Source organism: Saccopteryx leptura, chromosome 6, assembly GCF_036850995.1.
Source record: "Saccopteryx leptura isolate mSacLep1 chromosome 6, mSacLep1_pri_phased_curated, whole genome shotgun sequence".
In the NCBI taxonomy this organism is placed as follows: domain Eukaryota; kingdom Metazoa; phylum Chordata; class Mammalia; order Chiroptera; family Emballonuridae; genus Saccopteryx; species Saccopteryx leptura.
In genome coordinates, this window is record NC_089508.1 from 188,870,339 (window position 1) to 188,891,886 (window position 21,548).

Consider the following 21,548-nt stretch of genomic DNA (forward strand, 5'->3'; position numbering starts at 1 on the left):
CAGTGCCCTCCACCTCCGGGGGGGGGGGGCAGGTGGCATGGTTGCCCTCCACCCTCAGCCACCCTCCCCGACACCCCTGGCCTGTCCACAGGCCACAGCAGTGAGAAGCAGCTCGAAGCGGTCTGGCCACGCAAGTCTTTCCAGCGTGGGCGGAGCTCAGGCATGTGGGCGGACACCCAGCTTCCCCTTGGGGTCCGAACACTGTAGCTAAAAGGATCAAGGTGCGCGAGGCCCCAGGGAGAGAGAGTCACTCCCGCTTTGGGGCGATGCCCAAACACAAAAGCCGACAGAGGTTTCCGTTCTCAGACCTCAAACTCCAGGCCCAGCTGCCAGGGTTCACGGCTCCGCTCCCTTCCTTCGGCCAAAGAAAACCCACAGACACCGCAGCTTCACAGCGAAGCTTGAAACCAGTCAAGCATTTTCTTTTTATTAAAAAAAAAAAAAAGAAAAAGTCTAATGGTAAGTACATAGTCTATACATGCTACAGCTAACTGTTCATCACCCTTCCCCCCTCACATTATACATCTCAGTATTCATGTGTGTGTTAAAAGGAAGCAAAAAACACCACCAGAATCTGTCCATTTGCCAAGAGGGTACAGAGCGCGAGCGTCCCGAGAGCTCCAGCCTCTTCCTGCGCACGCGCACAAGGTGGGGCGGGGGCGACAATCAGAACCCACTGTTCCTGGAGGGATGCGAGAAATGGCCCACTGACGAGGTGGCTCTCTGAAGCGGGACATGTGGGCCGAAGCTATGGCGACCAGTTTCTCACCAGCCCCGGAGGAGCGAAGGGGGCGCTATCAGCAATGGCACAGGCACAGAGGCAGAGACGGTGTACAAGGGGACAGAACCCGGACACCTTCGCGGTCTCAGAACTGCTTATTGCTGTAACAAGCCTGGCGGGCACCTCCTCGTGTGTCCGTAGCAGGCCTGATGGTGAAGGCTACAGGCTGAGGTACTGGGTGTGGCTTCTTGGAGGAAACAGAGCTTGAGCCCCTGTGTCTCACGCTAGAACTAGGAAGGCCTGCTCTGGAGTCAAAGATAGAAACGGGAAGGCAGATGGAATGTCGAAGCATGGGGAGGGGCCCAGGACCCATAGGGTAGCACCAGAAACGGACACGACCCCACGGAGCTGGACGGCCATGTCTGTGGGGAAGGGTCCTCAGCAGGTGGTCTGTGAGTGGGCCAAGAGCCTCCTGGTTTTAACTCTGCACAAAGTCAGAGCCGTAGCCAGGTCTGGACCAGTTCCCCCAGGCTAAGGGAGGGCGTCCTGCACCCTCGGGCCCCGGCATGAGCCAGTCCTCACTAATTCGAGCCACAGTGTGAGGCTAGGTGATCTTTGGTCTATGCCATGGGATGGCCGTTTGCAGAAAGATAGGCGTGGACAACCAAGGGGGGACGAGACTGCCATGCATGGCCAAGGCTGTTACGTGCCCACTGTCACAGTCCAAAGAGATGGGCAAGCCCTCCCAGGAGCAGGTGGACCCAACACTTAGTGACTCGGCACAATGAGAGGATGGGAGCCAGGGCATGGACGTTCTCGTTCTTGATGCCAAGCTGCCAGCTATCTGATGGCAGGACCCATTCCTTCTTCATCCCACTCAGTGTCGATACTTGGCACAGGCTGAACGAATGCTAGACTGTCCATTCCTAAGGTCCTCCCAAACCTTGGGGAGATTTAGCACCTGCTCTTTAATGTGGCAAATTCATTTTCCTCTGTTCCACGTGGTAATGAAATCCCCAGTGGGCCCGGAAATGTTCTAAGGCCTAGAACGTAGCCTGAGAAATTGGTTACATGGAGAGGCCAGCGGCGGAGGCTCACCAGGACGGCTGGAGCCCAGCTCATCCCAAGTCTCCTGGGACAAGGACATAACCCCAGCAAATGGCAAAGAAATTTTGAGCAAAAAATTTGAGCCAAGGTCTATTTTATCAAGGGGTGGTCCTGAAACTCAGATTTTCTAAAGTCTGGGTGGCAACACAAACTGTAGTTTTACTTTAAGATGTAAGATAAAATATAGGAAGGAAGCGGAGTTGAGGAGGGGAGAAAAACCACACCTCTGTCTACCTCTCAGACTGGCACTGACCTGTGACTCACTGACACGTGCAGTCGTGGATCACCTGCTTCCCTGGCAGCCCCAAGAAGTGCATTCACTGCTGATGGCGGAGGACGTCATGGGCATTGGGGAGAAAACACCCACGGACTTGAGTCTCAGCTTGGTCATTGTCACTATTTGAATGACGCTAGGGATGTGGCCTCACCCCCGAACCTCAATTTTCTCACTACAGATTGGGGCTGACCCCACGCGCCTCACAGAGTTATCATGAGGACCAGGTTAAAGGAGGGACAGTGTCTGACCCTGGTGACCTGCCAGAGCGTGGCGGGGGGTTATTCCTGCACCCAGGCCATCTTCTGTGGCTGTAACTCCAGGGCACTTTTGCACCCACTCCCATCAATCACTCAACAGAATAATGGCCGCCATTCTGGATGTTATAAACCTAAGTCCACAGGCAAGGACAGCTAGGGAGAGCCACTGCCATCAAGACACCCCCCCTACACACTTCCAGGTGCCTGGGGATGTACCCACTGTGGCAGAAGGGGCTGGAGAGAGGAGCCCTCAGCACACAAGTGAATAAAGTGAATCCTGAGGAAAGAACAGTGAACAGAGGGGAATGTGGTGTTAGTACCTTCAGTTCCCATAAGATTAATAATAACAACAACAACAACAATAAAAAGGCAGGGTCTTTCATTTGCGGGGAAACACTAAGCCCAGAGGAAGAAAGAACCAGTCCACTCCTGCCCAGCGGATCCCCGGGAGGCGGGAATGAGGTCAAGGACAAACCCCTTTGGTGGAACTGGCAAACAGAAACTAAAGCCCGCACAGCCCAGCAGGGAGCCACACGCAGCCTGGTCTACCCAGCGCCTAGCAAAGGGTAGGCGCTCGCGAAATACATGAAAAGGTCGACGAGAGCAGAAAGTGAATCAGGAGGAAAAAATGTAAGAGTTCTGTCTTTTGAAATGTAGTAAAATCCTGCCTCACAACTTCATAGAAGGGGTTTAAGTCAACATGGATCAAATGCTGAGGAAAACAGGGTATGGGGCCTCCTCCCAAGTGAGGGGGCCGTGAAGAGGTGGGTGGTCGCCTCCTTTCTTCCCTCGGGGTTCTGGGCATAGGGCCAAGGGACAAGCAGGTGCAGGGAGAGGAGCCTCAGGGCCCCGCCCTAAGGTTCTCGGGGGTGGGACTTACAGACTGACAGGAGTAAGATGCTACTGTAGGTCTGAGGAAACTCCTTCCAGCAGAAACATCCAGAGCCCACGTGCTGGAGGTGGAGGGGACCTTTGGCACTGCGGATGGACAGCAAGCTGGCTTTGTAGTTCCAAAAGCATTGCAGCCAATCAACACTCTGAACCGGAGACTTGGGGCAGGAGGACAGGAGGACAGGAGGACAGGAGCATTTCCTCTTCTCCTGTGGGGTCAGGTGGGGTGGGGACGGTCCACCAGGCAGGAGCTCTGGGCTGGGACCTGCAAACCTCGGGCCCTGGTTCTAGTTCTGTATGTGGCTGTGACTCTATGTGAGCCACACCATCAAAACGGGTGGGCGGGCTGCCCCGGGTTCCACCCGGTGAGAGGGAGAGTGCAGAGGGTAAGAAGAAACGAGGAAAGCCAGAGAGGAGTGGGAAGCAGCGGCGAGCGACAGGAGGCATCCACCTGGTCCTTGGGTCCCTGTCACCTGGCGGGCGGGGAGCGGGCTCTGCTGGTTACACCGAGCTCAATGGAGAGCCAGCTGCTGGTCCTTGAGCCGCCAGGGCCCCTCAGGGCTGGCATGTGAGACCACCTCAGCCCCTCTGCTCCACAAGCTCCAGCCCTCCTGAGACACCAGCACAGGCGCAAAGAACAGGGCTCCGGCACCCACGCCCCTTCCTCCCCCTGCCCTGTTGGCCTCTTCCAGGGCGTGAACGGCACAGGCTTGGGAGTCAGGTCGGCCTGGGTTCAAATCCTCTTTCCTCCTCTTCCTAGCCATTGTGCCACAGGCACACTGAGCCCAAGTTTCCTCATCTATGAAATGGGTCTAATGTGACAAGAGAGGGTCGTCGTGAGGGTTAAACGGGAATGTAAAGTGCCGGGTAGTTTGGCATGGACGAGCTGCTCAGCAAGGAGCATGGCTTGTGAGTGGTCCCCCTTTTCAAACCAACGCTGAGATGCTTGCTCAAGGCAGACAGACATGAAATGCCCCAGGGCAGGGCAGGGACTGTCCCTGAGCGTGGCAGTGAGGCTTGCTCCAGGCTGCACCAGCCCCTTTAGCACCCCAGTCAGGCTCCCAGGGCAGAAGACGGGAGGCGGGATAGCTGAGTGGCCTCTAGGCCCACTCATGGGGCAGCCGCTTCTGGTCAAACATGAGAGGAGGACCCTCCCTGGGACTGGCCACGGAGCCACTTCTACAGGGTAAAGTCTTTTCCGGTACCAGGCATTTTGGAAACGGGGTGAACAAAGTCACTGGGCTTTCAGAGACATACATGGAGGAGCTGGAGCAAGCTGTCACGGACCGGATGGGGTGCCGGGAGGCAGCCCCTTAGGACGCTGCGTCCGAGCAACGAGAAACCCTTTCTGCAGTTTCTCCAGACGTCGGATTCCGGTCCCGGAGGCCTTGGGAGAGTTCACGGTCCCACTGCTGGGTGGGCAGGGAGGTTGGGTGGCAATGCCATTGGCCTTAAGGCAGGGACACTGAGTGGAGGGAGAGCAAGCGTGTGGCCTCCAAGCCTCCAAGGATGGCTGGGGTGGGAGGGCCGACCCCACCCCACCCCACGGGAGGGAAGAAACCAGTTCTCCAGAGCCTCCCTTCCTTGGGAGCTGCGTGGAGAATGATAAATTAAGAGGCATATTAAATATGTGGGTAAGACCAGCAGGGACACGCGGGACCTCCAGACAGGGAAGGGGGGAGGCTAGGGCTTCTTTCGGAGATAGTTGGAGGGAATCCACCCCTCCCAGGAGGGCGCCCCGCTGAGGACCTGGCAGAACCACCAGCCGCTGCTGTTCTTCTCCCGGACCTCAAACACGGTCCCCTCCTGGAAGCTGCTGGTGTCTTCGTCTCCTTCAAAATTGGCCACGGCCACATATAAGTCCTTGGGGCCGTCAGCACCGGGGAAGGGAGCCGCAGCCACTTTCTCCCTGTTTTCTCCGATCTTGCCCACCATCCGTGGCCCCAGCCCGCCTCTGCCTCGCACGTCATCTTGGCCCCCCGAGGAGTTGGCGAGGAAAGGTTTGGCTTTTGGAGGGACCAGCAGGGCCCGGCCTGGGGCAGGAGGGGCCCGGCCTTCGTTGGCCTCCTGCTGTGGCCCTCTGGCCTCTGGGAGGGGCCTGGCTGAAGAGGTTTTCTTGGGAGGGGGTGGTCTACGGGGCGGGATCACGGGTCTCTGCTGGGGCGCCTCTTGGAGAGGCACGGGCACATTCCTAGGTACGGGATCCGTGGTCTTGGTCGGCCTCGGAGGGGCTCTGCAGGGTATCTCCTTTGGGCTCAGCCCCTCCTGTCTGCCCGTCCTGTCCTGGGCACGACCGGGCCCTTCCCCGGGGAGGAAGCTGCGGCTCAAGGCTGCGTCTTGGCCCCCAACAGCCTGGGGGCCGCTCTCTCCGTCCAGCAAGGGCTTCTCTTGGCACTTGGCAGGCCTGAGCTTGCTCCTGAGGTGGCAGATGTCCACCTGGTCTTCACCCTGCGGTGGCTCTGTCCTGGGGGAAGAAGCCGGTTTGGGCCTAACCTGAGGTTTGGACTTCAAGAAGGGATTCTGGGGCACGGCTTCCGGCTTCTCCTCGGGCGGGTCGGCCTTGGACTTGGAGATGGGCCGCAGGTTGGGCCTCTTGACTTCCTTGGCCAGTACCTTGTGGCCACACTCCAGCCCCATCTCGTTTCTGAGCTGGAACAACTTGCTCTTGTCAGGTTTGGGCTCCGGCCTCCTGCCGTCCCGGGCCGGGGGGCTGTGTTTGGCTGGAATCATTGGCAAGATCACGCCGGGAGGCTTGGGCGAGGAGCCCCGCAGCTGCTCCAGCCTCTGCCGCTCCCGCTCCTCCCCTTCCGACTTGATGATGGATTCTTTCCGGGGAGGGAGGCTGGGCTTCTCCAGGTCGGGGTCCGAGATCTCCTCGTAGCCCGCGCACGACGTGTCCGAAGACGCCTTTCTCGGGAGCTCCCTGCCGCCCTTCCAGTCTTTGGACCAGGGGATCCCGGAATCCGCCGCGCCGAGCGGAGCGTCGGGCAGGGGCCGAGAGGGGCCGCCGGCCTCGCTGCCCGTGTGGTTCTCCATGCCGGCTGCGTCCCCCAGCCGGAGATGGGTCACCTCGTTGGGCAAGGGAGCCAGGAAGTTGGGTCTCGAGGCATTGCTGGTCTTCTTATACTTGTCGATGAAGGTTGCTGGGGCCCATCCTTCCTTATCGTCAATCTGAATGTACCACCAGCCACTTAAGTTCTTCTCGATCACCTGGACGGGGGGACAGAGCAAAGCACTTAATAACAGGTACGGTTCCAGTGCTGACAGACCAGGACGGCGCAGCTCCGGAGCGGGGACTGGCACTCAGCAGGCTCCTGGACAAGAGCTGGGGTGGCCCATCTGTGGAGACCGCTGTGTATCAGAAACCTCGCACAAGGGAGCGGTTCTTGCCTAACTCCGGATTTCCCCAGAAGCAGTCCCCGACACATGGACTTGGGTACAGGGAGTTAATTTGAGAGGCGATTTCAGGGAGTAAGTAACAAATGGGGAGTGTGAGAGCCTAGTATGAGCAGGCCACTGGGGCTTCATCCGCCAGGGACCTTCCAGGGGACCATGTGGCATCAGACTGCCCCACTGGGGGTGGGGACATTCACCTACAGGCTCATACTTCTGCCCCCAAGGACATTAACTGCCCCCTTTCTGGGGGTGCCCTCAGGGCACGGAAGAGGTGGGAAGCTGGCAGCTGTGGGGGACCTATATGCAGCTGTAGGTCAACTCAGGTGAGTCAGGATGCAGGGCAGGGCCCCTGTAATGTCTGCTACAATTCTAAAGAATTTCAAGGTAAAACCCGATGAGGTGGTTCCGGTGTTTACAGGCCCGGCTGGATGACAAATGCAAATCCTTAAAGGAGGGAATCACACTCAGCCCATGTTTACTTACAGGGGAATGGATGGTGAAGGAGGAAAAACAAACTTTCATCTCCTCCCCTTCTCCCTCTGGGCTACACCCCCATTAAATGGAACGGTGGGCGGAATCCCCCGTGATATTTGAGAGCTCGTGTCACCTGTTGCCTTTTGTTCAGCACCGGCTACCTAAGTTCACACAGGTGAAAGGCAGGCAAGCTGCAGGCTATAAACTGAATTGTATCTGCCCAAGATTCGTAAGTTGAAGCCCTTACCCCCTTACCCCTAAGCACGTGGCTCTATTTGGAGATGGAGCCTTTTCAGAGGTAATTAAGTTAAATGGGGTCATTAAGGTGGGGCCTAATCCTGTACGACTGGTGCCCTTATAAGAAGAGATTAGGACACAAGAGAACATACAGAATGAGGGACACCCATGTGAGGATGCAGTGAGAAGACAGCCCCTGCAAGCTAAAGAGAGAAGCCGGGGGAGAAACCACCCCCACTGACACTCTGACCTTGGCCTTCCAGCTTCCAAAACTGAGAGAAAATAAACCCTGTTGTTTAAACCACCCAGTCCAAGGCATTGTGTGATGGCAGCCCGAGCTAATGAATGCCTGTGGTTCTCTGGCAGGCTCTGTGCATACAGGGTCTGATTGATGCTCACAAACGCCCCATGAGATTGGGATTGTGATCCCATTTTACAGATGCAGAACTGAGTCTCAGGAGAGCTGAGGATGCGCAGACTCACAGAGGGTCAAGCAAGTCAACGGGGGTGGGGGGAGTCCAAGGCAGGTTGGTGGGCTCCGGAGTCTGAGCCTTCCCCACTCTGACCCTGTTCCAAAAAGGGGACCAGCTTGGGGAGAAGCTGTGCCTGGTGATACAATTCCTGGGGCAAAGAGGGCTGCGGGCATAGATCTGCTGCTGCACCCTGTACCCAGCTCGGAGAGGAAGGGCAGCCACAGACCCGGCCCGGGAGGCAGAGGCTGAGCTCTAGGGCCTGCGGTCCTGGGTCCTACTTCTGGCTTACTGCCTGAATGGCTCTACACAAACCACAAAGAAGAGATAAAACAATGACACCCACTTGCAGGTGTTCATGACGGCCACATAAGCTAATGCATACACCGGCACTTGGCAGATGCTGAAAGGTAAATGTTACCTATTATTAAATCACAGCAAAGATTACCAAGAGAGCAGGATGCACGTGACAAGCATATACTTAAGTGCCACTGGACTCTCTCCAGGAAAGGGCACTGATAAATGTAAACCCCTCACTTGAGGGTACTAGCATCTTACCAACACTTAGTAGCTATGGTAACAATTCAAGGTGATTCTGGGCATACAAATTATTGTGGGCACATTCATGAGCTCAACAACTCTAATACTAAGTATGAACAATAATCAAAATGAAATATATCAATGAGGATTTGCTAAGCTCACACTCCATGCAAAGAATATGGCAGAAGCTCTCAACATGTGTTCTTAATCATGACTTTTGGGAGTTTTCATTTGCTAGAGACAAGCTAAGAGTTATTATGAATAAATAGAAGCAAATGCAAAATCAAAAGAGTGGTGAGGAAAGAAAAGAGCCTGGGCTTTAAAACCAAAGAGACCTGGTTCAAATCTCACCTCCACCACTTATTAGCCATGCAACCTCGAGAAATTTATCTAGCCTCCCTTTATCTCAGGTACATCTGTAAAATGGACTGAAGATATTGACCTTAGGGACTTCTGTGAAGATTAGTTAGCAACTAGGTAAGGCACCTGGCACAGAGAGGTGTCTACATCAGCATCATTAAACACGTTATGGAGATACACAGACTAGGCGAAGAACTAGGTGTGTCCGATAGCTCCGTGGCTAGAACACAGTGGGTCCATTAACATATTCTGAAGGCTAACATGATGTTGAGATGAACCAGGAGGCAAAACTGGAGAGAATACAGAATTGATCATGAGAAAATACTTAAAAACTTGATATAATGCTATTAACCAATGTTACAATAAATAAAAAAAAAAATCCCAGGCAGGCAAAGGGACACTGACCTCGACCTTCAGGCCGGCCTGGAAGCTGATGCCGTCAGGGATGGTGGTCTGGAACTCGGCTATGGTGTAATACTCCTCCTCCACTTGGGGCGGGATAGGGGGCTTGGGCAGGTTGAGACCTCGAGGCTGGTATGATTAAACAGAGTGCTAAGTTCAATGAGAGTCCACGACCGTGACGCTGAAGGAGGGGAGTGGGGGATGCTACGGGGCTGGGGGATGCACACAACCATCCTCAAGGGGGCGCTGGTGGGCCCAGGGGACAAAACAAAGAAGACTGCTCAGATCATTATCTCCTAGAGGGGTCACTGGCCCTTCAGCTTTAGCACGAAGAGAACATTTGCCAACAATCATGAAAACTTAAGGTAAGACAATGTTCTTTGAACTTCTAGAAAAAACAAACAGGTTTGTAAGTCAGACCCATCTGGGTTAGAAATACTGGTTAGGTGTGGCTGTGAACAAATCACGTCCCCTTTTGGAATGACAAAATGGCAGGATCGACCTGGTGGGGTCACCATAAGCACTCCATCAGTGAATGTCGTGTAGCACCCCGCACATGGCCTGGCACCCCACAGGTGCTCACTGAATGGCAGACATGAAAAAAACAGATGACCCATTTTTCAACGTATTGGTTAGAAAGGTCCCTAAGGAAACGATGTATGAGAGAAAAATATCAGAATGGTACCACAAGCAATATTGGTGCCTCATCCCAGTTTTGGCTTCAAGGAACCTTACTGGAGAAGGCTGATCTAAGACAAAGGGGAGTGGGCTCGGGATGCAGAGGGCACATCCTGAGGCCTAATGTCACAAAAGCCGTGGGCGACTTGTCTTTCCACCCGTTAATGGGACTAACACTCATCCGGCCTGCTTCACGAGGCCACTGTGTGGACAGGAAGAGCGCATCTTTGGAAAAGGTGAGACAAGGGTAAGGCGACAGTTCCAGGTCGGGGGCCGGCTCCCAGCAGCAAGGGTCCACTTACTATGGTCATGTCCCGGCGAGGAGGGGGTCTCTGCCTCATCTTGGGTGATCCTATAAAGAGATGAGATCTTATTTCACAGAATTCTACAGATAAAATTCCTGAGCTGGACACCAGGAAAGAGCTGTTCCATTCCTCCCTGTGCAAGATAAGGCAGAACACTCCGCACAGGCGTTAGTGAGCTGCTGTGACCCTTCCCACGAGGAGAGCTGGATTGGGAAGGGGCCGTGTGGGTCTGGCTCAGGACGGCTGGGAAGCTTCCCAGGAAGGGTGAAAGTGCAGGCTGCAGAATAATGCAGAGGAGGGCTGCAACAAGTTATCTGACTCTTTGAGCCACAAGGCCCTCATTGGCAGAAGTGGACTAATGCCTGCCTCCCCAGGGAAGTGGTGGAGATGAAAGTAAGCATACGTGGGAGGCTCCTGGCACATGGCAGACATACCATAAATGTTACCACCCTGGCTTTGTGCTGTGGAGCAGTGGTCCCCAACTTTTTTTGAGCCACGGACCCGTTTAATGTCAGAAAATATTTTCACAGACCAGCCTTTAGGGTGGGACGGATAAATGCACAAAATAAAATTATGCGACCGGACCCTGGCTGGTTGGCTCAGCGGTAGAGCGTCGGCCCGGTGTGCAGGAGTCCCGGGTTCAATTCCCGGCCAGGGCACACAGGAGAGGCACCCATTTGCTTCTCCACCCCCACCCCTCTCCTTCCTCTCTGTCTCTCTCTTCCCCTCCCACAGCCAAGGCTCCATTGGAGCAAAGATGGCCCGGGCGCTGGGGATGGCTCCTTGGCCTCTGCCCCAGGCGCTAGAGTGGCTCTGGTTGCAACAGAGCGACGCCCCGGAGGGGCAGAGCATCGCCCCCTGGTGGGCAGAGCGTCGCCCGGGTGGATCCCGGTTGGGTGTATGCGGGAGTCTGTCTGACTGTCTCTCCCCGTTTCCAGCTTCAGAAAAATACCAAAAAAAAAAAAAAAAAAAAAAGAGTGAGTCTTAGATGTAACGGAGGGAATCTGGTCATTTTTAAAAAATAAAACATTGTTCAGACTTAAATATAAAAAAACAGAAATAATGTAAGTTATTTATTTTCTCTGCGGACTGGTACCAAATGGCCCACAGACCGGTACCAGTCTGCGGCCCGGGGGTTGGGGACCACTGCCTTAGAGTAAACCCAAATTAAACAAATTAGACAAGGTTGGGAGGAAGATGACTTTAGTGGTTCAACGCTCTTGGCTAAAGGTAGAATATTGAGAAAGGCACCCCCAGTGTTGCCAGAGCCAGTTTCACATGGGTCTACATTGAGGAGTAGCTTGGCAGTTGAAATGTGGAGATGACTGCTCATCTCTTAACCACTTCTCCTGTCTTCTATTAGAATAAACAGCAACAGAGTTTTAGGCAGACTCTAAGCTGCCTATATAAAGACTACATTTCCCAGACTTCCTTGCAGCTAGGTATTGCCATGTGAGTAAGTTCTGGCCAATAGGATGTGAGAGAGTAGGAACAGTGTAGGTTCTCAGTGGAGCCTGCCACTTCTCTCTTCCTCCTCTTCATTGGCTGGACTAGTGGTGAGCCATCCTAGACTAGGTGGATGAGGACAACACATGATAGATGCAGCATAACAAGATTGATTGTGTGCAGTTGCCATAGCAGCCATGGACATATGTCTGAAGTTTTTTGTAAGAAAGAAATGAACATCTAAATTATTTGAGCCACTGTTACTGGGTGTATGTATGTGGTGGGGGTGGGGTGAGTATCTTTGAGCACCGGAATCTTTTTTTTTAAAGTGATTTTAGAGAGACAGAAAGGAGAGAGAGAGAGAAATACTAATTTATTGTTCCACCTATCCATGCACTCATTGGCTGTTTCTTGAATGTGCTTCAACCAGGGATCAAACTCACAACCTTGGCATGTCAGGACTATGCTCCAACCAACTGGGCTACCTGGCCAGGACTGAATCTATCTTAACATGGGGTTTCTGATTTTCATTTGCTCCCCTAGGAAAACGGGAATCCTCTTGTGCTCTTGGCTGGAACAGACTAGAATCCCAGACATAGGTGCTGGACGGAACCCCTGCCCTGGCTTGTCAGAGCTTTTGAAAAGTGGCTGAACAGAGACTGTGCAACTCACGAAGTTCCCAGACTAAAAGAGCCATTACAAACAGCTGGAGAAGTCCGGCCAGGGACAAGTGACTTTATCCCTATGGCTAACTGGATGTCCTTTCCCAACTGACCGATTCCTTCTGCTCTGAATAGCTAGGACAGGGCCACATGATTGGGGCTGGAGTCCTGGGAATGCAGTGGACAGACAGTAATGAACCCTACTCTCAGATGCGTTGGGGACATTAAATGGTAAAGTATATATGGGGAGGCTTTGAAAAGCAAGATGGGTAACGAACTGTTGGAGTACACCCAACTTAAAAGGGTCATCCTTGTTTTCCTCTGGCTCAGGAATGAGGTCATGCAGAGAAAGCACTCCCGCTGGAGTCAGATGGGCCTGGGTTCATGTTTGCCCACTATTTACTAGCTGGGTGGCCCTGGACAAACCACTTAACTTCTCTGTTTTCTAATGTGTAAAAACAAAAGTAGTCAGTCCCTCAGAGGCTGCTGTGTGGAGTCTATGAGACTGTAAGAGTCCTGGCACACAGTAGGGGCATGAGAAACAGCAGCTGTTGTGATCAGTGTGATGCTGTGTGGAACACGTGCTGGGCAGGACAGCATCTGCACCCACGTTCTGCAACCTGCTGGCTGAGTGATCTGGAACCAGTCACCCAGGGTTTCCGAGCCTCTGCTTTCTTAGCGACAGGAAGAGGGACAGTGTGTGAGGAGCACTGAGCACGGAGCCTCGTACACTGGTTCCCCAGCCTACCGGGCTTGCGGGGTGTCACTCACTCTGCTTGACGTCACCGTCGGGCACCGGGCGGCCTTCAAACCGGCCGTCCCTCTGGTTGCTGAGCGGCTCCTTCTCCCTGCCCACCGAGTTCTGCTGCCGGGAAACTCCATCCAGGTCAAGGACGCCCGCGTGGGCAGATGAGCTGGGGCCCAGCTTCGGGGGTAAGGGCTCCCCACTACTCTTCTTTAGGTATGAGGCTGGGGCCCAGCCCTCTTTGCCCTGGTACCTGGGGGGAGGAGAAGGAGGAGGAGGAGGAGGAGGAAGAGGAAGGACGCCGGTCAGGCTGTTCTGCCAGGCCCATGGGAAGAAGCCACACTCCTGCTGTGACTCACACTTTGGGGCCCAGATGGCAGGAACGACGGCTCACGGGCGCCCAGGGCCAGAGGCTGGCATAGGCTCACTGCCTCCCGATGATGCCCAAGCACTCAGGGCCTTCCCAGCCCAGCCTCTGCTTGCCTCCCGGCAACCTCATGTCCCAGCCACCCTCCTCGGCCCACGGCCTCCTGAACGCACTGCCATCTTTCCACCTCTGTGCCCATGCTCTTGGAGACAGTCGGCCAGCTAAGCCCCTACCCTTTCGGCTGCTTCTCCCCCAGCTCTGCTTAACACCACTTCTCCCTCAAACCTTTCCTGAGCCTCGCTGAGAACGAAGCCCTCCCTCCATGGCGTCCCGCCACCTGCATGGACCTCAGTCCCAATAACCTATCCCGCAACGACACTTGGCAGCGCGGACCTGTCTCCCCCAGTTAGAACGCAAGCACCGGGGCAGGGCCACGGTTGCTCCATCTGTGTGTGTCAAGGGTCTCAGTGCCAGTGAAGTGAGTAAATAAAAGGACAGGTGGGACCCACTGCAAATGGCCTTGGTGAGGGGGTGTAGCCCCGCTACAGATGCTGCCCCTTTAGGGCCATCGCTGCGACCGCAGCAATAACTGGTGCTTGGCAGGCACTTCCTGTTTGGTTCTATGCACTTTATAGCTGTTGATGGAGTCCATCCGTCCAGGCCTGGGGGGTGGCAGACAGGCACGCCGACCTAGGTGGCCGACACCTGTCCGCGATCCTGACTTCCCTGCTCTGCGGCCGTTCCCCAGCGGCTCCGTTTCTGGGCACAGGAAGGACGGGGCTCTCTGTTCACACTGGTTAAGTGTGCTTCCAGACGGCAAGTGGGGGCTGCTCCCAGGTCTCACCAGGGAGAGGGCTTTCCCCTCATAGAGCTGTTAAACATCTACCTGCGCTCCACTGGTCTGGCCCCCAAAATAGGAGCCCACATTCTGGGGGAGCTGAACACACTGAACTGACTGGCAACGACAGATGCTATAGGCCCATGTATCTTGTCAGGAATTACTTTAAGAAGAAAATAGCACTGGGTTTCAATGAAAAAAGGTCCTTTCTAACTGAAAGCAAATTTATAAGGAGAGAGAAATAGGCAGAGTTTGGTGTCTGTCAATCTTAAAATGCCCAGGAATACATCCTGCCTGAAGTGAAAAACGTCACGCTGCATACAACCCTCACCCTCAATATGAGACAGTGCATTTGGGGACACCACGCCACACGCAGAGGGGCAACCCAGGCAGCAGTGAGTGGGCTCGGGGGTGAGAGAGGTCCAGGTTCAAATCCTGACTGCCACTCTCTAGCTTCAGACATCACGCTGCGGTCTCAGGAGGGGGCCGGGGCCAATAAGCCATTCCCAAATACCAGAGCCACGAAGTTTTGGGATAAAAAAGATAGCAAGACAGCAAGACAGTGTTATGTATCACTGTCCTTAGTCCTTCAGACCTCAGTTCTGAGGTTCCCCTCCCTCAGGAAGCCTTCCTCACCCCCCGGCACGGAAGCCCCTGTTCTGTGCCCCCAACTGCCCTGCGCGTCTCTCTCCAACACATCGGGCACCACCCCGGCCGGTGACCGTGCACGGGTCTGTCCTCTGCGCCTGTGGGCGTGAATTACGGTGTCTTTCTCATGGCTGACCCCCCAACTCCCAGAACAGTGCTTGGCCCAGAAGGGATTCTTGGTGTCTGTTTGTCGAATGAATGACTAACGTGCCACACACACTCAGCCCCACGTGAGCAGCCCTAAGGTCCTATGTCATGGCACAGAGACTCCAGGACCCAGGGCCCCAGGGCTCATTACCAAACCTGGGAAAGTACCAGGCAGACCAGCACGAGCTGGCCGCTCGACCCGCCCATGGGGTTCTGATTTCATCACCCAGATGGAGGCACCGTGACCAAGTGTCTGCAATGCCTTCACTGCCGCACTCTGAGAGACCAGGGCAGGTGGTCAGCGCTGGGTTAAGGGTTATGCGTTGTCCTGGTCGCCAGGCAGGGCTGGCGTGGGAAAGCACACGCACGAGATGGGACAGCTCAGCCCCCCGTTACTCGTTAAGAGGAACATCTGGAGGTGGAGAGCAGTCTTGCTCAACAGGCTTGCTGCTATCTGTGGTTCGCTGTGTTTGGAGAAGGTTTTTGCTTATTATGGGTTTTTATAGAAGGATCTGAGTAGGGAGGGAAGCCAAACAGCACAGAGGAGAAGCATCCTTTTGTGGCTCAGGCTAAAACCTCACCCTGTCTGTAACGGCTTACAGACCTCTGTGCAGCTGGAGACAACGTGACCTGAAACCCACCCCCAGCTGCAGTGGGTACCTGATCTTCCACCAGCCTTCCAGGTTTTTCTGGATGACCTCCACCACGGCCCCTCTCTCCAGGTTCATTTCATCCTGGTCACGAGCCGTGTACGGGTAGATGACTGTGTACTTCTCCTCTGCGGGGACAAAGGGATGCCGGGGTAAGTTGAGGACACCGAGGGTCCCGAAACACTGATGGCCAAGCCTGTGGTCCGTGAGACGTCCCTGCCCATCAGAGGTTAAGATTTCCGTGCAGCCCCCAGGCCCTCCCTGAGCCCTGGATGACCCTGCGTAAGCAGCAACAGGGCACAGGACCAAGGGCAGGTCCAAATCCTTCGGGTCACACATTCCTCTCCCTTTCTTCAAATCTGCGCTTCAAGGTCACCTTCCAAGACCTCGCCCATGCAGTATTCGGACATCTGGCATCCTCACCCTGCTTACCCAGGTTCATTCCCTGCCCCCGCTCAGACCCGGAATAATTTCTCACACAGCATATAATTTACTGATTTCTTGCGTTTCGGTCTGTTTCCCCTGCTAGTATCTGAATGTCCTTGAAGGCAAGGATCTGTGCCCCGCCCCCCACAGCGGGGGGCCTGGGCTCTGCAGAAAGGGTTGCTTATTGTCACACTCAGGGAAGGCCCTCCAGAGAGCAAGGGACTAGCTCCCATCCCCGGGGAGCCTGGCCAGGCGAGGCTTTCCTGTTTGGGTTACATCCTGGCCCCCAGGGAGTGGAGGGGCCAGCTGAGGGCTGGCGTGGATGGTGACCACGTGGGGGCCGACTCTCCCTTCGGGAAAACACCACAGCCCGTCTGCAGCGGGCCCAGCTGGTGCAGAGGGAGGCAGCAAACACATATGGTGTTTATTTATTTATTGATCTAGCCCACTGACCTGCTCCATGGGGGCTGAGCTGACTCAGGTTGCATATATCCTGTGCACAGCACGGTCAGCTGTTCTCCTTGATCAGGAAGGCTCCGGGGTGGGGTGCAGGGGTAGTTCAACCCCGTCTGAACACAGCGGTTCTGTCTGGTCTGGCCCCAGACTACGTGCAGGCAGCACTACAGGCCTGGACTCCTGGGGCCAGCACCCTTTTGCTGAATCGCCCATGGGATTCTCTAGCACCCAGCGGCCTCTGTGGGCTCCGTGCAACACTCAGTGACCCCCTAGCAGAGCTTAAGGGAGAAGGCTTTCTAGACGGCACAGTGGGGGCCTGATGGTACTGATGCTTACCACCCACTGCCCTGTCTCTGACGGCACTACCAGCCCCTGTCCACATGGTTTGGGCGAGGTTGACTTCACTGCCTCTTGGAAGGAGAGGAGGGGGTGGGACCCTGCGCTGGCATCCCCCTGGCATCTATGATTGTTTCAGGGATGGCATGTGACCCATGTGGGTCAGTTACAACCCCTCCTGGCATCTGTGTTGAAGAACTTTATAGGTGGGCATCCCTGGAGGGCGCCTGGAACTACTCTCCTCACGAGAGAACGGCTCCAGCAAAGCAGAGCAGAGAGGCGGCAAGTGTCAGTCTCAGGTCCCCAGGATCATTTCAAGCCCCTGGATCCAGCCGTGCCTGAAGCTTGCCCTACCCTGGTTTTTTTTTTTTTTATTGATAGGAGTCAATATACTTCCCTCTGTGCTTAGGCCAGTTTGATGTGGGTTTCTTTTCCTTGCAACTCAATCAAAGGTGCCTGACGAAAGGAACAGGTCACTGGCTCAGCATTACAGAGGCCCCCAGACGTCCTTTTTTAACCTAAGAAACTTTAAGCCCCAGGCTCCCTCCTCCCGAACTGCCATGCCAACACACACACGCACATGCATGCACATGCACACACGCGCGTGCGCGCGCACACACGCACGCACACACACACACACACACACGCACGCACACACACACGCGCGCGCACACACACACACACACACACACACACACACACACACACACAGCACAGACAGGTTCGCTGTTTCTCACATGCAACCGCCACGGGCTGTCCCAGAGCAGGGAGACGCATGCAGATGCAGGGACCCGGCTCTAAACCCCAAACGGGGAAGAAAAGTCCACGGTAGACACCTTGCCGCCAGCGGACAGCATGCAAGTCCCCCAGGGTCCGGTGGCGGCCCGCGGGCCGGGGCAAAGACCAGTACCTCCATGAGACTGGACGGGCAGCATGTGGAAGCGAAGGACAGAAGGCAGAGGTGAGAAGAAAGCACTTCCAGGGTCTCCAGGCCAACGGGGCACCAATCACGTGTTCCCATTTAAAAGCCATTACTTCTGAATCAATGCCAAACCCGGGGGTCTCAGAAGGACCAAGTTCCTGAGTCTTAACTTTAACCTCGAGTGAAGAGGCCTCCAGTGGACAGAATTCTATCCCTGGCATGATTACAGAGAGGCACTGAGAAAAGCCCTCTGACAGGGGGAAGGGAAACGTACAAACCCTTGGGAACATGTGGTGTGTGTGTGTCTCTCTCTCATCTACTAGCTGTGTGACCCTGGGCCGGTATCTCTACCTTTCTGAGCCTGTTTTCTCATCTGTGAAATGAGAATAATCATCCCCCTACAGAGGCATGCCTGTGTGGTTGTCACTAACGGTCTAGGGGAGATAGTTTCCACGTGGTACACCACTGCCCCCTAACTGGCATTGGTTCTGTGGCATTCCTGCGTCAGCCCCGTCCCCAGGGCCCTCTGGGCCCTACAAACACAGAGCAAACCAACAGACATTGTACCCTGAGTGCTGCTGGCCATAATAAAACTAAATGCAAAGCCACATATAATTCTTTTTTTTTTTTAAACAGGGACAGAGAGAGAGTCAGGGACAGACAGTAACGGAGAGAGATGAGAAGCATCAATCATCAGTTTTTCATTGCGACACCTTAGTTGTTCATTGATTGCTTTCTCATATGTGCCTTGACCGCAGGCCTTCAGCAGACCAAGAAACCCCTTGCTCAAGCCAGTGACCTTGGGTCCAAGCTGGTGAGCTTTTGCTCAAACCAGATGAGCTTGTGCTCAAGCTGGCGACCTTGGGGTCTCGAACCTGGTTCCTCTGCATCCCAGTCCAACGCTCTATCCACTGCGCCACCTCCTGGTCAGGCTAAAATTCTTGCTGCTAACCTTTGAGCACAAAAATATCCCCCTTCTTCCTTCGCACCCTCTGTTCTGATACGTATAGATACTTAACCCTTTGAGTAGTAAGTTTTTTTCATTCTCGCTGACCCCCAAGAGTGAGGTTTTTTTCCCCAAAAAATGAAATGAGTTCCAGTTCCAGTTTTATTAACTTAAAATCATGTTTGTTTGATAATCAATTTATGAAAAGAAGAACATACATTTGCTTTTTTTTAATGTTGCCTTACACATTTTAAAAATAAATTGATCCGTACTCTGGACGGTCAGGAGACATGAGGACGTCCATGAACGTTCATACTACTCAAAGGGTAAGTGGCTTTGTGCTTTCTCAATAGCATCAACTCAAAGCCCCAAATGTTCGACTCTATGCAAAGCACAATGAACTGGTCCTCGTTATTTATTATTGTTTCAGGATCTCTGTCAAGTGCTTTGCACGTAGGATCTTGTTGAATTAAAAGAATAATTCTGGGGCCCTGGCCAGTTGGCTCAGTGGTAGAGCATCGGCCTGGCGTGCAGGAGTCCCGGGTTCGATTCTCGGCCAGGGCACACAGGAGAAGGGCCCATCTGCTTCTCCACCCCTCCCCCTCTCCTTCCTTTCTGTCTCTCTCTTCCCCTCCTGCAGCCAGGGCTCCATTGGAGCAGAGTTGGCCCAGGCACTGAGGATGGCTCTGTGGCCTCTGCCTCAGGCGCTACAATGGCTCTGGATGCAACAGAGCGACGCCCCAGAGGGGCAGAGCATCGCCCCCTAGTGGGCATGCCGGGTGGATCCCGGTTGGGCGCATGCGGGAGTCTGTCTGACTGCCTCCCCGTTTCCAACTTCAGAAAAATTAAAAAAATAATAAATAAAAAATTGTAAAATAAAAAATAAAAATAAAATAAAAGAAGAATTCCGTAAGGTAGACATCGTTTCCACCTTTAGAAGAGGGACCGAGCTGCAGAGAGGTTAAGTTGCTGGCCCCAGCTTGCTCAATCAGTAAGTGGTAAGTGACCTTCAGGGTCTGTCTGACTCTGAAACCCTTCTGTTTACTAGCTAAGGTGAACGTGTACTGTAGTTTCGGAAATGCTTCTGGAGGGAAGGGAGTCCGCTGGGCCTCAGCATTTCTGACACGGCAGGAAGCACCCCTCGGGCACCTGTGGGGAAAGTGCTCTGGGATACGGAAGTGTGGGTGGGGGCGGGGGCCAGCCCTAACCCTGATGCCCGGTAGGGACCGCTAAACCAACAGAGAAAGCAGAGATCTTTACAGATGGCTTCGGATGTCGTGCAAATGAGCTGGCAGCAGCCCCGCTATCTTGGCCACCAGACTAATTCAAGGGAGGAAGACTGATCTTGTTGACATTAACCAGGCTGGGGCGACCAGGGGTTCCATGGAAGTGTCAGGGGCCCAGCTCCCAAAGGTCCCTAAAGGCGGGCTTGCCCGTCAACCCCATGCCTGGCTTCATGTCCACAGGCTACTGGAGGCGGGCGGGAAGAGAGGGGACCGGGTGAGGAGCCCCATGGGGGTGACGGCCAGCAGAGGTCTCCCCGTGGGCCCGGGGCTCAAGCGCCCGCTTACCTTCCTCGGGCTGCAGGGAAAAGTCATCCTGCCCACCATCCTGCCCTTCAAGGCAGGTCGCGGGGACCCAGCCTTGCTCCTCGGCAGTGCTGACGAACCACCAACCTGGGAAACAAGAGTGCGGACCGCTGTTACCTGGGTCAGGCGGGAGGCCTGGGTGTCAGAGTATAACAACACAGTCAGGCACTGTCTGTGTGAACAGTCTGGGTAAGGCGACAAAGGCACTGTGGTATCGGTGGGACACCACTAGCCACGGCAGCGGACTGCTAGCTGCGAAGAGGACTCAGGAGAAGCCAGCTCCGGAGCCCAGGGCAGGGCGGGAAAGGTCCTGAACAGCGAGGGCAGAGCACAGCCGCCTTCATTAAGGTGTGCGAGCTACCAGTCCTTGCACTTGCATTGCAGGGTCTTATAGCATCGTCCCAGTACCACGCTCACGGCGCGGGAAGAGGAGACGGGGTCCTCAAGAGGCGAACGGCCTCATCCGAGCTCCCGCTGCTCAGGGCAGAGCTGCGATGCACACCGGGCGGTCTGACGTGGAAGCCAGTGCCCGGAACAACCCATCCGATCCCGCATCTGCTCACGTCAAGGTCAGGCTGGCTGCACGGTCTGACGCGGAAGCCAGTGCCGGAACGACCCATCCGATCCTGCATCTGCTCACGTCAAGGTCAGGCTGGCTGCACGGTCTGACGTGGAAGCCAGTGCCGGAACGACCCATCCGATCCTGCATCTGCTCACGTCAAGGTCAGGCTGGCTGCGCGGTCTGACATGGAAGCCAGTGCCCGAACCCATCCGATCCTGCATCTGCTCACGTCAAGGCAGGCTGGCTGCACGGTCTGACGTGGAAGCCAGTGCCCGAACAGCCCATCCGATCCTGCACCTGCTCACGTCAAGGTCAGGCTGGCTGCACGGTCTGACGTGGAAGCCAGTGCCCGAACCCATCCGATCCTGCATCTGCTCACGTCAAGGCCAGGCTGGCTGCAGATGTGACTGCTGGAGAGGGCCTCTCACCCAGACTCAGGCCCTCCCTCTCCAGAGAAAAGTCTGTGTGGTGTGTGGGGTAGGTGGAATAATGACCCACCAAAGAGATCCCTGTCATCCCTGGAACTATGAATATGTTCAATTCTGTGACAAAGACCAGTGGAAGCTATAGATGGAATTAAGGTTGCCAATCAGCTGACCTTCAACCAGGGAGCTAGCTCATTCTGGATTATCTGGGTGGGCCACTGTAATCACCAGGGTGCTTGACTGGGGAGGGGGGAAGGAGGCAGAGGGA

At 54.9% G+C, this 21,548-nt stretch overlaps 1 protein-coding gene across 2 annotated transcripts in view; it reads right to left on the bottom strand.

The window, feature by feature from the left end:
* Nucleotides 1-406: 406 nt before the first annotated feature.
* SH3PXD2B (SH3 and PX domains 2B) overlaps nucleotides 407-21,548 on the bottom strand; it is a 93,083-nt gene continuing 71,941 nt past the window's right edge. For both annotated transcript variants that reach the window (XM_066388457.1, XM_066388458.1), the window contains 6 exons: nucleotides 20,276-20,380; nucleotides 15,629-15,746; nucleotides 12,995-13,221; nucleotides 10,113-10,162; nucleotides 9,136-9,261; nucleotides 407-6,463 (listed from right to left, as the gene is read on the bottom strand). In XM_066388457.1, the coding sequence (XP_066244554.1) occupies nucleotides 4,937-6,463; nucleotides 9,136-9,261; nucleotides 10,113-10,162; nucleotides 12,995-13,221; nucleotides 15,629-15,746; nucleotides 20,276-20,380 (2,153 nt within the window). In that variant the 3' untranslated portion in view covers nucleotides 407-4,936. The remainder of the gene's footprint in view (nucleotides 6,464-9,135; nucleotides 9,262-10,112; nucleotides 10,163-12,994; nucleotides 13,222-15,628; nucleotides 15,747-20,275; nucleotides 20,381-21,548) is intronic.